General features: G+C 42.5%; 1 protein-coding gene across 6 annotated transcripts in view; it reads right to left on the bottom strand.

The window, feature by feature from the left end:
* SLC4A4 (solute carrier family 4 member 4) overlaps nucleotides 1–12,767 on the bottom strand; it is a 335,807-nt gene that overhangs the window by 283,363 nt on the left and 39,677 nt on the right. For 4 of the 6 annotated variants that reach the window (XM_073891770.1, XM_073891777.1, XM_073891774.1 and 1 more), the window contains exons 1-2: nucleotides 6,369–6,492; nucleotides 5,942–6,015 (exon numbers count right to left, since the gene is read on the bottom strand). In XM_073891770.1, the coding sequence (XP_073747871.1) occupies nucleotides 5,942–6,015; nucleotides 6,369–6,460 (166 nt within the window). In that variant the 5' untranslated portion in view covers nucleotides 6,461–6,492. Of the gene's footprint in view, nucleotides 1–5,941; nucleotides 6,016–6,368; nucleotides 6,493–10,938; nucleotides 10,958–12,767 lie in introns of those variants that run through there. The other 2 variants (XM_073891773.1, XM_073891772.1) reach the window with 2 other exon arrangements.

Below are 12,767 nucleotides of genomic sequence, written 5' to 3'. Positions count from 1 at the left end.
GTTAGAATTTTTGGAATGATAATCCTTGAAAATTATTGGTGAAAAACTGTATCAACCAGCAAGAAAAAGTATAGAAAGTGGTGCAGTAATAAAGCACCCCTATTCCCAATGCCAGGTACAGCAGCAACATCATTGCCAGTAATTATCAAAAACAGTTCTATGGGAAATGGCACATTCTATTACTCCCATTTTCCAGGTTTTTTTTTTTCCAAACTGCAACTTGCTCCCTTCACTTACGCAATGATTCCACAATCGATAAGACCAAAGTTTTAAAACTTATATTCCCAAACGGATGCTTAGCCCCTCGGCTTTAACAAATTAAACAACTGTTTTAATTTTAAAAATGAGATGATAAAAAATATGTATCACGCAAGATGTCCCCAAAATAAGGATCAAACAATATGTTTCAAAATATGACCAGATAAAAAGCTTCTAAAAAGAAACTCGACCTACACACAAAATTGCTGCAAGTATATTATTTCAGAATTTCTGGATGCTTGCAAAACACAACCCAACTACCACGTCCAATTTCTTATGGTTTGCTGTGGAAGAATGTGGACATCTAGGGCAGAGAGTGTCCTCGAGAGGGCTCTGGCCCTTACTGTACTACCTGGCAAATTCTCTACAACTGGAAAACTCTGGGAAGGAATGGCTGATTCCAGTTTCAAAACCCATGGAAATAACATCAGAGTCCCTTGAAATTAAAGAAATCTATAGGCAATATTTAACTTCACTGATGCAGCAGGTGTCAAATAGCTTCTGAGCTAAGTGAAGCCTGCCTGAGGGACTCTGGCGGGCTTTCAGCTGAGGCCATGATGAGAAAGCAGCAGGGCGGAGAAATGTCTGTATGGACACAACCTGTTCTGGGAAACCCAAGTTGCTGTTCAAATATCAACCCTTACACACCTCACCACATTTCTTTAAAGCTCTCCAATGGGTGGATACAGGTTTCTTTCAAGAAGGTTTTTCCTTCAGCGATATTTGCCTGAGTGTTTCCTCTGAACACACAGTTTCTGAGCCATCCGAGCGAACAGCAGAGAAGAGGTCAGCAAAATGCAACCGGACACTTATAGCCAGCGCTCAGAATAGCCCCAGCTCCAACTTGACCCCTCCCTTCCCATCCGATAGGTTTTCATTCACTCCTTCTTGGCAATTATGCTTTTTACCGTTGTAATTATTAACAAATGTCCACCCGGCCCCACTTCTTCTTTAGAATACTACCTCCTCCAATACACATAAATACATCATCATGATATCCTCTAGTGAAAAATAGGGTTAAGTCATTATGATTTCATGTCTGTAAAATGTTGAGATCCTGACCTCCAAAAAGACAAACGTCACCATTAGTTTAGTCTCTGTCTTCAAGAGAGGAGAAGAAAAGAGAATAACACAGACATGTTTCAGGGGGCTCTTTTACTTATCAATATAGATATACATATAAACAACATAAATATGTCAATGATCTCTGCAAAATCAAATAGCAATAATAGCAAGGACAGAATCTTTAGAGGCTCTGTTGTCTCATTTGATTCAGAGTACTACGGGAACCAAATTTCTGACTAAAACTTTAAACAAAGACTTTAGAAGATTACATAAGGTAATTCTGCATATACTTAGTTTATGTCATATATTTGTGCATTCCATTCTTCCTTTTAACAAATATTTAGTAAACATCTACTCTGTTCCAGGCCCTGCTCTACTTTTTTACTTTTATTTCCCTAAAAATAATCCTCCCGTAAATTCCACAGATTTTTAACAATTCTCGCTCTTAAAGTCCATCAGTAGACATGGGAATTTGTAGAATTATCCTTCCATTTGGACAGATGGGAGCACACTTCCTTCTGGACTCAGTTTTCAATGGAAGAGGAAAACCACCACAATCTATCATAATAGCTTTGAGAGCACTGATCACACTTCAGAAACGGAGATACGTTTCATTCAGCCAATATTGTCTTGCTGTATTTTATGCTTCCTGAGTTGCTGGTTACACTAATGTTCAGAAAAGGCCCCTCCTCACAAAGTCAGAGTTGCCAAGGCTTGCTGGGAAGTTACCTAGCCCTGCAGAGCCAAGGCCTTATCTCAAAGGATAAGGTGGAGTTTGCTCTTTTCCCCTATTGCGAAATATGAGAATATTAAGTAATCTGTTTATATCATACAGATCCAAAATCTTAGCTAGCTTTTTTAAGGATAAAACATCCATAGGATTTCCTGTTTGGAAAAAGCTACATGAGACTCTTTCTTCCGATCTCAACCTTGGTTCACCCAATAAAATTTGGCAATTTCCCCCAAGTGCGTCTGAAATGAAAATTTCTTGTAACACCTCATGGCCAGCATTTCTGGGTCATTCTGATAATGTCAAATTTCTCATCTACAGACCAATCCTGTGGAAGTGCCTGGTCTAGAGCTGGAGTCTTCTGGTATAGAAACGAGTATGAGTATCTGAAACTTTGAAATTTTTAAAGGAGTTTATCCACAGTAACCCTTCTGTGACTAAAATGTTAACTTTATAAAACTATACACAGTAACCCTTCTGTGACTAAAATGTTAACTTTATAAAACTATATTATATCGATATACATCGATATAATATAACCAATGAAAGAACAGATATAAAAGCTTCTCTTTATTTTAAAGATTAAAATTGGCACTTGGTTGCCTTTTTTTAAAGAGGATCTCTTTAAATCATTAACACAAATGCACATGAAGGAAATTATGTGAAAATGAGGTTTAGGTCTTTAAATATATCCCACATAAATTCATTACTTAAACAGAAGATGACTCCTCTTCTGACTCACTCTATTCTTAGTGAGCTTTGCAGATGATGGCTTTCTATTGAGTTTTTAGACCAGGGATTAAGCATCATGCCACCCACTGAGAGTAAAGTTGAACCAGGTGAACTGAGGGCGTGGCTGGAAGTCTCAGTCTCTCCCCTTCGGAGAACTACAGCAGAAGGAACCGTGTGAGAGCATCTGGCTCCCCTCACCTTCAGGCGGCGCTGAATCTGATTATCACAAATTAAGGGACCCTAAGAAGAATTTTAAAAGCATGAACATTCCAAAGTAACTACAGCTACTACTGGGCCTTAGTCACACTCATAATCACTTATTAGGAGTATATCTTATTTGTGCAAATTATTTCAAAAAACAAAACTTTTAAGTTTTCTTTTGCCAAGTGTGCCGCATTATACTTCAACCATGTTTATCCTAGAAGCAAGAGAAGTTACTTGGATAAAAGGAAACATTTGATAATATAAATGAAGGGTGTTCCAGCTCCTTGCCCTTTGGATTCTGATCCTTAAAAGTGGTGCATTTACTTCTGCCATAAATGTACCAGAAACTCAACTACTTCAGAACAAGATAACGCTTTGCTTTCCTCTAAATACACCCTTCTCTATGCAGTTAAAAATATGAGATGGACACGCGTCCTTGTGGAAAACATTCCCACTCAAACTATAAATCCTTATTAGAGGTCTTGACAGTTTTCATTCTCAACCACTGAGACCACGACTTAAGCCATAAACCTTCCATTCCAACTTCTTTATACTTCACCTGGAGTTACTATAAAATCTAAGTGATCCACCCCCACCAGATGAAGCCAGGTGAGAAAAATGGGAGGGTCAACTAAGAGGGCACTAAATCAGAAATAGTCCCTAACTGTAGTTTCAAGACCTGTACTGTAGGGGCGCCTGAGTGGCTCAGGTGGTTACATGACTGGCTGGTGCAGGTCATGATCTCAGGGTCCTGAGATGGACCCCCACATCCACCTCCATGCTCAGCGTGCACTCTGCTTGAGATTCGCTCTCCCTCTGCCCCTCCCCCTGCTCATGCTTTCTGTCTTTAAAAAAAAAAAAAAGACTTGTACTGTAGAAGAGCCTGCACTGTTGGGATATTCTCCACCAAATAATGACACCAAAAGCAACCACCCTATAGAGTCTTAAAATGCAGGAACAGGCAACTGGCTAAACATGCCTCGAAAGAAGTGTAATCAGCTCAGTTTCCAATCAACATGAAAGATAATCTTAGAACAGAAGCCTTATCAGAATACAAAAATACACAATACCCATGTGGCAAGTTTAATCATCATAAAGCCAAACAATTTTACAGATGTTTCTACCGTATTTTGTTGTCTTTTTGTTTTTTCTTAAAGAAACTTGACTACAGATTTGTCTGCTATTCATTACATTGTTATTTTAATTTTGTGCTTGAAAATCAAGGGAAGTACTTTAGGAAATAAACTTGTTAGTCAAAGTCTTAAGAACCCCATGTACAATACCCTATCGCAGTAGAGTGCTGTCAATCCTACAGACCTTACAAACTCAAGAAATGATTTACATCTCCTGTGAACTTAGCTAGAACATTATTCTCAAGGAAAACACACGCGCGCGCACGCGCACGCACACACGCACCCACACGCACACACACACAAAGAGTACATCTCATTCCCAAGCTTTCTCACTGATATTTCTACTTTAATTGTCCCAAAAGTATATATTCACTCAATCCTACAATATTTCTTACATTCATATGCTGTAACTTGAAGATCCTTATCTCCTCTTTGACACTGGGACAGTGAGAGAGTCACCACAATGGAGACTTAACATCAGGGGCACAATAATCTTAAAGACACAAGTTTTACTATTTTGCTCGCACTGACGTGACATTTTCCCACAGTCATGTTGTAAAAGTGCAAGGAACCCATAAAACAAAATGAAAGAAAATACTGTAGTTTCCTTTTTCCTAAGAAACTCAGGCATCAAATTCTTATTAGTCAGAGTCAAGAGCATAAATGAGGGGAGGAGGGCAGTGGGGGTGAAGGGACTACAACGGCCAGAAGAAACTTAGTAAGCAAACATGAGAAACACCATCATGGCCACAGTGTGCCAACTATTCCAGGAGGTCCAAGAAGGCATCACGTGCCCAGGACCTGGTGTTCAGTCTGGTTGAAGAGTCACTCCGGACCACACAATACCCACCTTCTTTCTTCCAACCCCTCCCCCACACTGGTCCAAGTTTCTGGTAAGCATTAAATGTTCACCAAATGGCACCAACCAGACTAGAGTTCCCAAAACACATATGAACTGATTCTCAGGTGATTTTAAGAGGAAGACTGTATGACACAGTTCGCTTGCAAGTTTCATTTAACTTGCAAGTACTGTCCACAACTCTGATTATTTTTTTTAAATCTCATTGTAAGTATTAATTATATCTTGTATATCTGTGATGCCTTTAATTAATAAATATTGAGCCCTGTTTTCTCATTATCAAGTGAATAGAATTATGCCCATATTACTGATAAGTCAAGAGACAAGAGGAGAGGGGCACACTGAAAGCATAAGAGCACCAACTAAAATTTAACTCTTACTTGGTTTTTAACAGGCACTGGGCAACATTAACAAAAGAGGTCCTGGAGGTTTTCTAAGTAAAAAAATGTCCATCATTTCCTAATGGAAACTCATCCATGATCACCCCTCTTTATAACCGTGGTTTATACCCATTTTTCCTGCAACAATGATATCATTCTCCTTCTGTAACATGTTTCTCTACCCTGCAAGCTGTAAGAAAGAATATTAGAAGATGCTGCCAAATACATTTATATAAATCTAGCAGCTTCTTTGAATTAGTCATCGCAAGGTGGTAACTAACTGGCAAAATATTTATTTCTTGACAGAAAGGCACGGCTAACATAGGCACCTGCTTCAAAGGTAAGACACCTCCCCCCCTTTTTTAACCATGCAGGACCACACTGATTCAGATTCTAATGGTCCAGTGAAGTTCTTAAAATTACTTTCTGTGTTGAAGCAAAATGTGCAGACTAATAAAACCCCATAGAAAAGCTTAAGTTTTTAACTTCAAAAATATAAGCTATATGAAATGCATGAGCGCTACTGTCTACGAAGACATAGGTATACCAATATACACTTCCCCAGACCCATAAAGCTCACCTTCTACTTCTTCTTCATCACACACATGCTTAAGGAAGGAAGCCCCTCTGTCCAGGACAGCTTCATCCTCCATCCTATAGTAATAAAAAAGAAAAAAAGAATGCTCAGACTTCTCCTGGAGCGAGCCACTTGAAGTAGCCCAGCTTCTGGGCAGGTTAACCTGCACGCTGGTGTTCATGTTAACAGGGCAGAGCCACTCTTCCTCTGATGTCTGTTAACTCCTTCACGCAGCTCCTCTCATCTGGTGCTTGAGAATATGCCGGTCCCACATAGCTTCAGTTCTAACCTTGAGAGGGCACCCACATGGACAGGTGAGAGAAAATCATCTCAATCCTATAGGCTGGATGCTGGGGGTTCTCCCTTTGGGATTCGCAAAAAGGAAAAAAAAAAAAAAAAAAAAAGATGAAAGCAAAAAAAAAAAAAATACCAAGAGAGGAAGTTTGGTTTGTCTGGAGTGCTCGTGATGATCGTTTGTGGAAATCCAGCTTCAGTGCTTAGCTCTTTAAACACCCACTGCATAAAAATGTATACCCTCACTCACACACACACACACACACACACACACACGCACGCACACCCACCCACACAAGAAAACGACAGGGAGTTAGGCTAGTGCACAGTGGGAGCCTAGCTTCCAGCCAGCCTCTTAATACCAGCACAGCCCAGTACTCTCTGTTGAGTGGCAAGCTTTGAGTCACATGTTGGCCTTACGGAAATCTGACATCTGAGGATTATCCAGCAACCCGGCTTCAGCAACAGTCACATATCTATATGCCACCCATTCATTCATTTTCCACGTTATCACCCATCTCTATGTATATCTGTCCTGTTAACTCTTCCCTGAAGGGCACAAAGTTCTTCAGTTTGTAGCCACATTATGCTGTCCTCCTGTCTCCTTACATAATAGGATCTGCTCTGCAATTTCATATGCTAAATAAGACCTCAGAATCCATCCAAGTAATGACAGCGTTTTTATGGCCTCCTGATGCCAAACATGTTTCTTAGTTTATAAGATGAGTTAAGGTTTAGTTCCAAATTCTGGGACTTCTTTTCATTGCATTAACTTTGACATGCAGAATTCCATGAACTCTATTTATAGTGAAAGCAGAAAAAAAACCCGAATTGCTCAAATGCTGCTTGTGTCGCACCGGTCTAGAAACAAAGAACTTTCTCTGGAGACAGCTGCTCTATGTCATACCGTACATAAGCTCTGCCAGAGAACCAAATGTTCACTCTGTATTCGATTCATCCAATTATATGCTCAGGCACTGAATATTGTAAGTCTGTGTTCCATATTGTTCCATATTGTCCGTATCTTGTGCTTCAGATATCTGTTATAATCTATGTGGATATGCACTGAATTCACATTTTCCTCTTTTCTATTTTAGGAGCATATCCATCTTGCAAAGCAACCATCTGAGCATAAAAAAGTCAGAAATTGGGTATCAGGTAGACCTGGGTTTAAAAAACCTAGCACCACCTCTGAATATATGTATCACCTGGAGCAAAGTATTTAACTCTTTGAGCCTCAGTTTTTCCACCACTGAAATTGGGGGTAACAGTATCAACAGTGCGGGACTGTTTTGAGATTCATATTAGGTAACATACGTGAAAAGACCCAGTTCTGTGCTTTGCACCTACTACATGTTTAATAAAGGTAAGTTTCCTTGCTTTATTTTTTCCTTCTTTCTTTTTACCCTAACCTTTACTGGTGGACAATGCTATTGAGAAACTCATTACCTTTGGACACTTGCAGAATATCTTCTTTCAGGGATATGGCTCTTATATGCAATTTCATGCTGATACGTATCTTTTTCCTTCTCTGTACTCAAACTAAAAATATAAAACTAAATGCAAATAGGATATAGATCAGCCATCAGGAGTATAGGAGAAAAGAAAATGCCTTGAACACTTGAGCAATCAAATCATTTACCAGCCTCTCTGAGCCTCAGGTTTCCATGAAGATGAATGATACAACACATTTACAAATTCAACAAATATTTAGTGTCTGCTATGTTCCAAGCACCCCCAGAGGGAGGGGGAATACATTCATTAATAAGACAGACAAAATTCCTAAGAAACTAATAATAAATAGATGAACAAGGTACTCTTAGATAGCATTAAGTGCTTTGCACAAAATAAAAAGAGGCAGGCGTTACTTGGCATACGATGGTTCAGAAGAGGCTTCTGAGGAGGTGACACTTGATAGAGACAAAAATGATAGGGAGGACCCAGGCATGTGAAGATCTGAGGGCAGAGTGTTCCAAGCAAAGGGAACAGCAAGTGCAAAGGCCCTAAGGTTGGAACAAGTTTAGCATGTTCCAGAAAGGAAATGAGGTCAGTGAGGCTGGGCAGAGAGGTCAGTGGTAGCTGACAGTGCTGGAGGAAACAGGCCCCGGCAGGCCATGGTAAGTAGTCAAAATCTTAAGTGTTATGGGAGCCACTGAAGAATTTTGTTTTGTTTTGTGTTTTGTCTTGTTTTATTGAGGTAAAACTGACATACAACATTATATTAGTTTCAGATGTACATGATTCAGTTTTTGTGTATATTGCGAAATGATCACCACAGTAAGCTTAGTTAACATCTGTCCCCACACAGAAAATTTTTTTCTTGAGTTGAGAGCTTTTAAGATCTACCCTCTTAGCAACTTTGAAATACACAGTACAGTATTACTAACTCTAGTTAAGATTTTAAGACGGAAACTGACCTGAGCTGTTTTACCTTTTTAAAGAATCCCTCTGGCTGCTATGTGAAAAGTGGATAATCAGGAGACCAAAGAAACTAGGAGACTATCTTAGGAACCCAGGGAAGGCTGTGGGAGAAACAGGTTTTGGGGAAGGAGCCAACAATTCTTCTCTGGCCACTTTATGGTTGTTGAGCTTCTTATTATATATGAAAAAAGAGCTGTCAGGTGTACAACTAAAGGTCCAAGTCTGGAGCTTGGGAGCCTAGGGCTGGAGAATCAATATACAAAGCTGGTAATCTGCAGCCATCACTAGAGGAGTTCATCCAGGAAGAAAAGGCAGAAACTGAGGTGCAGACCTAAGACCAAGTGCTGGAGCATGTTAACATTTATAAGCAGACCAGAGGAACAAAAGCAGTCAGAGGCAAAAGAAAAACGAGAAGAAAGTGATGTCAAGGAAGTACGGCTATGGAGAGGCTGAGAAAGATGGAGACAGGTAAAAATTCAGCTTGGCAATATGGAGGCCATTGGTGACAAAATGACCGAGGCACGTGAAACGTGTCTAGCACCGTATCAAACACGGTGCTAGACACACAGAGGGCATTCATTCGATCAAGTCCTTTTGTCTTTCCTTCCCTCATCCCCTTGTTCACTCAGTAAATATGGACTGAGTACCTACAAGGTGCCAGGCATACTGCTAGGCACTGGAGACACAGTGATGAGCGGGACAGACAGGGGCTCTGGTGTAATCACGTCTGCCTTCTCGAAGACCTCCCCTAGCCATCTGGGAGAGCCGGCCCAGAGGCCGTCCAGAGGGCAAAGAAGTCATCAGCAACACAGCATTCGTAGACACAGATAAGGATGACAGCTTAACGGGGAAATTTTTTTTTAAAGACCTCTGAAGCACAACAAAATCCTGGAGGCCTGGGCAACTGCACACACATCAACAGTACCGTCTCCCATTTGGAAAGCAAACAGTAGGTTCACCCACATTGCTCCTCGGCACAAACCCTTTCTTATCAATCTACAGAATCCAACACAATTTCCTATAGAACATCATTTCTGCACCTGACCACAATCAAGCCAATCCTAAAGTCTTTTATGGACTTTTTTTTTACACATTTCCTAAATAAAATGTTTATTAGCCCTTGCACCTAAGCCCTTCCTAAAATTGCATGCAACAAACAACTGAAGCACAAGTAAAGGAGGAAAATCGGTAACAAGGAAAGGAGACCAAAGAAATGTTAATGGCCAGAGCCCTCTTCCTAGGCTGAGGAACCATCCAGCCAACTAAAGCGCTGTCCCGTGCACCATCTGAGTTAGTGAGAATTGATGGGTGCATTCCTTGGCTCTTTGATACATATTTCACATTCCCTCCAAGACTATACATAGCAAGTAATTAGAAACCTACTTCTTTCTGATGGACAATGCAGAGCATCTGCAAGCAGCCTCTTCCCTGTAGGAAGCGGAAAAAGAAAGAATGCCGCCAACTGAAAATATAAAAACCTACATGTCCACGGTGGCCTTTCCCCAGAGCAGCCCTCTCGTTCTCATGAGCAAGTGCATCTGGGCTTCTGCACCAACAACAGGGATTTTACAACTTTTTTTTCCATCTTCATACTAACAAACGTCGATTATTTGGGTTTGTCTTCCCCTCCTAAAAGCCTCTCAGCAGTTGCTGGCTATTATTAGTCAGACAGAGATATCTTTTGACATGACCGTCTGACCCAACCAGTTTTCCCTTCTATCCGTAGGAAGAAATTAACTCATCTAACCCCTCATCAGGCCCCCAAATCCGTTAGTAAAGTGTTCCTTTCACCCAAGCCGCCTCTGCTGAAAACAAAGGAGGGAAGGAGCATGCTTCTAAGCAGCTCCCTGGGTCGCTCACTCGCCAGGATAAGGCAAAGTTCAGAAGAGATTTGGAAGCTTCTCACCAGTATCACGGGGATAAGGGTCATAGCAGTCGGTACACAGATCCACACGGGGCCCATGCTGCCCGCCTTCAACAGGGCCTCTGACCGTAGCAGTCAGACCCCCTCCTCCCAGGTCCACACCCACCGCGGGGTTTCTCTCGCTCTCCGTCATTCCAGGGACGCTGAAATGATTTCACTGTAATACACGTCAAATCTGCTGCCAAACAACCAGCTTTCACCAGCCGGTCCCAATCACGGAGCAGGCCTGTAAGGGTGACTTAAGCCCGGCCCGAGAAACATTTGTGTGAAACTGTCAGCCACGGGGCCTTGGGCACCCATCTACATTCCACCCTCCTAAGCTCCCACCCTCAGAGCCCTCGCCAACTGCCAACGTGCTCACCAGCGAGTCCGCGTGGCGCAAGCAGCTGCCACTCAGCCAGCCAGCACGTGGCGGGCCGCCAGCACACAAGTTTCAGAACGCAAGCCTGCCCGTCACTGTGCGGCTGAAGGCTGAAGGTCCTTGGGGGCGCTAGCCTCTGGATTCGCCTCACTTGCCCTCCCACGGCCCTGCTGCCATCCCTCCTGCTCAGCCTCCCGCCGCAGCGTTTCGCTGTCTCTATAGTAACAGCATCTGCTTTCAGGGCTCTAACTTTATACAGAGCAATTCTCCTCTTAACCCAAGGCTTGTGACAAAGGATGCACCAGCAAGAAGGCCGCTGCTTAACGTGGAGCTACCTTTCTGTCGCCTGGTCAGGTCGTGAGCTGCTGGGCTGCGGCAGCAGCCACATTCAGACCCGGCGGAGTAGAAAACAGATCCTCCAACCTGGGCACACGGGCCCGTGCGTCAGGAATCCACTGCGGGGCTCATAGCCCCCATGCCAAAGCCAGCTCACTCGCACCCTCCACACCGGGCCTTTCTGGGAATATTTTATTTATTCATTTATTTATTATGTTATGTTAGTCACCATACTTTCAAAAGTATGGTCATTCTGACTACTTTCAAAAAGACACCAAGGGATGGCATCCTGGGGAGCAGAACAGCTCCAGTGTTTACATGTCCATACCCCAGTTTGACAAGGCTGGTTCTTTCTGCTCATGCAGCTTCAAGTGCACTAGTTAACCTAAACTATTTTAACCCACCCCACTTCATCCTCACTAGTTTGATCTGTTTACAACATCCAATGAACCCCATAATCTCTCACTTTACAGCAGCTTTCCTTACACACATGCCCTCACATACACCAAAGTGACGCATACAGGGGAGAAAGACAGATACCAGGAGGTAAGGAGTTTCATTGTTTTTAGCCATTGCTGCCATGAAAAGCATATCTGCAGCATGCATGAGGGCCCTCACTTAAGGACTAAGAGGTCTCAATCTCAAGTCTCAGAGCTCAGAAGGAGGCTGTCCCTCCTACTTTGCCGGTCTTAGAACAGAGGGAAGGCAAAAGTCAGCATTTTCACAGGTCTTTTTCAGGAGCCACACAGAAAGCAACAATCAGTACTGACACCTAAAATTATAGACTCATACAAACATCTCTGAATCCTATCCCCTACGCAAGTCATTTCTAAGAAGGGGGGGAAGCATTTTCATTACAAATCATTTATAAACATGATGTCTTCTTTCAGATTTTTTAAACTGCACAGCATTTTATTGGTGCCTTTGTTGTTGGGGAAAATCCACTTTCCACACTTTCAACATACAATTAAAGCACAATATCAAGTCTCCAAAGCATAGGCGACATGGGTGAGCCATCCCGGCGGCTGCAAAGAGCACTGCCACCTTTTGGCAACATGTGCTCACTACAGGGAAGCGGAAGGCAAGGGCAGAGGAAAAGCCAGCGCGGTTCCTTTCCCAACTTCAGCGGGTCTCTCCAGGGCCTTTCACTCCCCAGGAGGTAAGAGACAAGAACGCAGTGGCTGGCTTCACGGTGGACACGGCTGGAGCTCTGGACACGCATGTTGGGGGAAAGAGACATCAGCATGGCATACCTGACGAGCATGACTAATGGCAAGAGGCGACTGCCGGAGATCGGCCAGCAACAAAGCAAAGCAAAACCCCTCCACGGAGCTCAGGAGGGCCTTAATCAGCCTGGAAATTTACACAGGCCCAGGGCCAGGGAGAAATGGGTGACAGCGCCACACGCAATCAGACCGCAGACTGGATAAAAGGTGAAAATGTAATCCAGAGCAGGATCACGCCAGACATAATTCTGGATTTATGAACTGCAT

This window comes from Callorhinus ursinus, unplaced genomic scaffold (assembly GCF_003265705.2).
Source record: "Callorhinus ursinus isolate GAN/ISIS: 27379988/994484 unplaced genomic scaffold, GSC_fseal_2.0 scaffold4, whole genome shotgun sequence".
Classification (NCBI taxonomy): Eukaryota; Metazoa; Chordata; class Mammalia; order Carnivora; family Otariidae; genus Callorhinus; species Callorhinus ursinus.
This window is presented reverse-complemented; position numbering and strand designations above follow the sequence as displayed.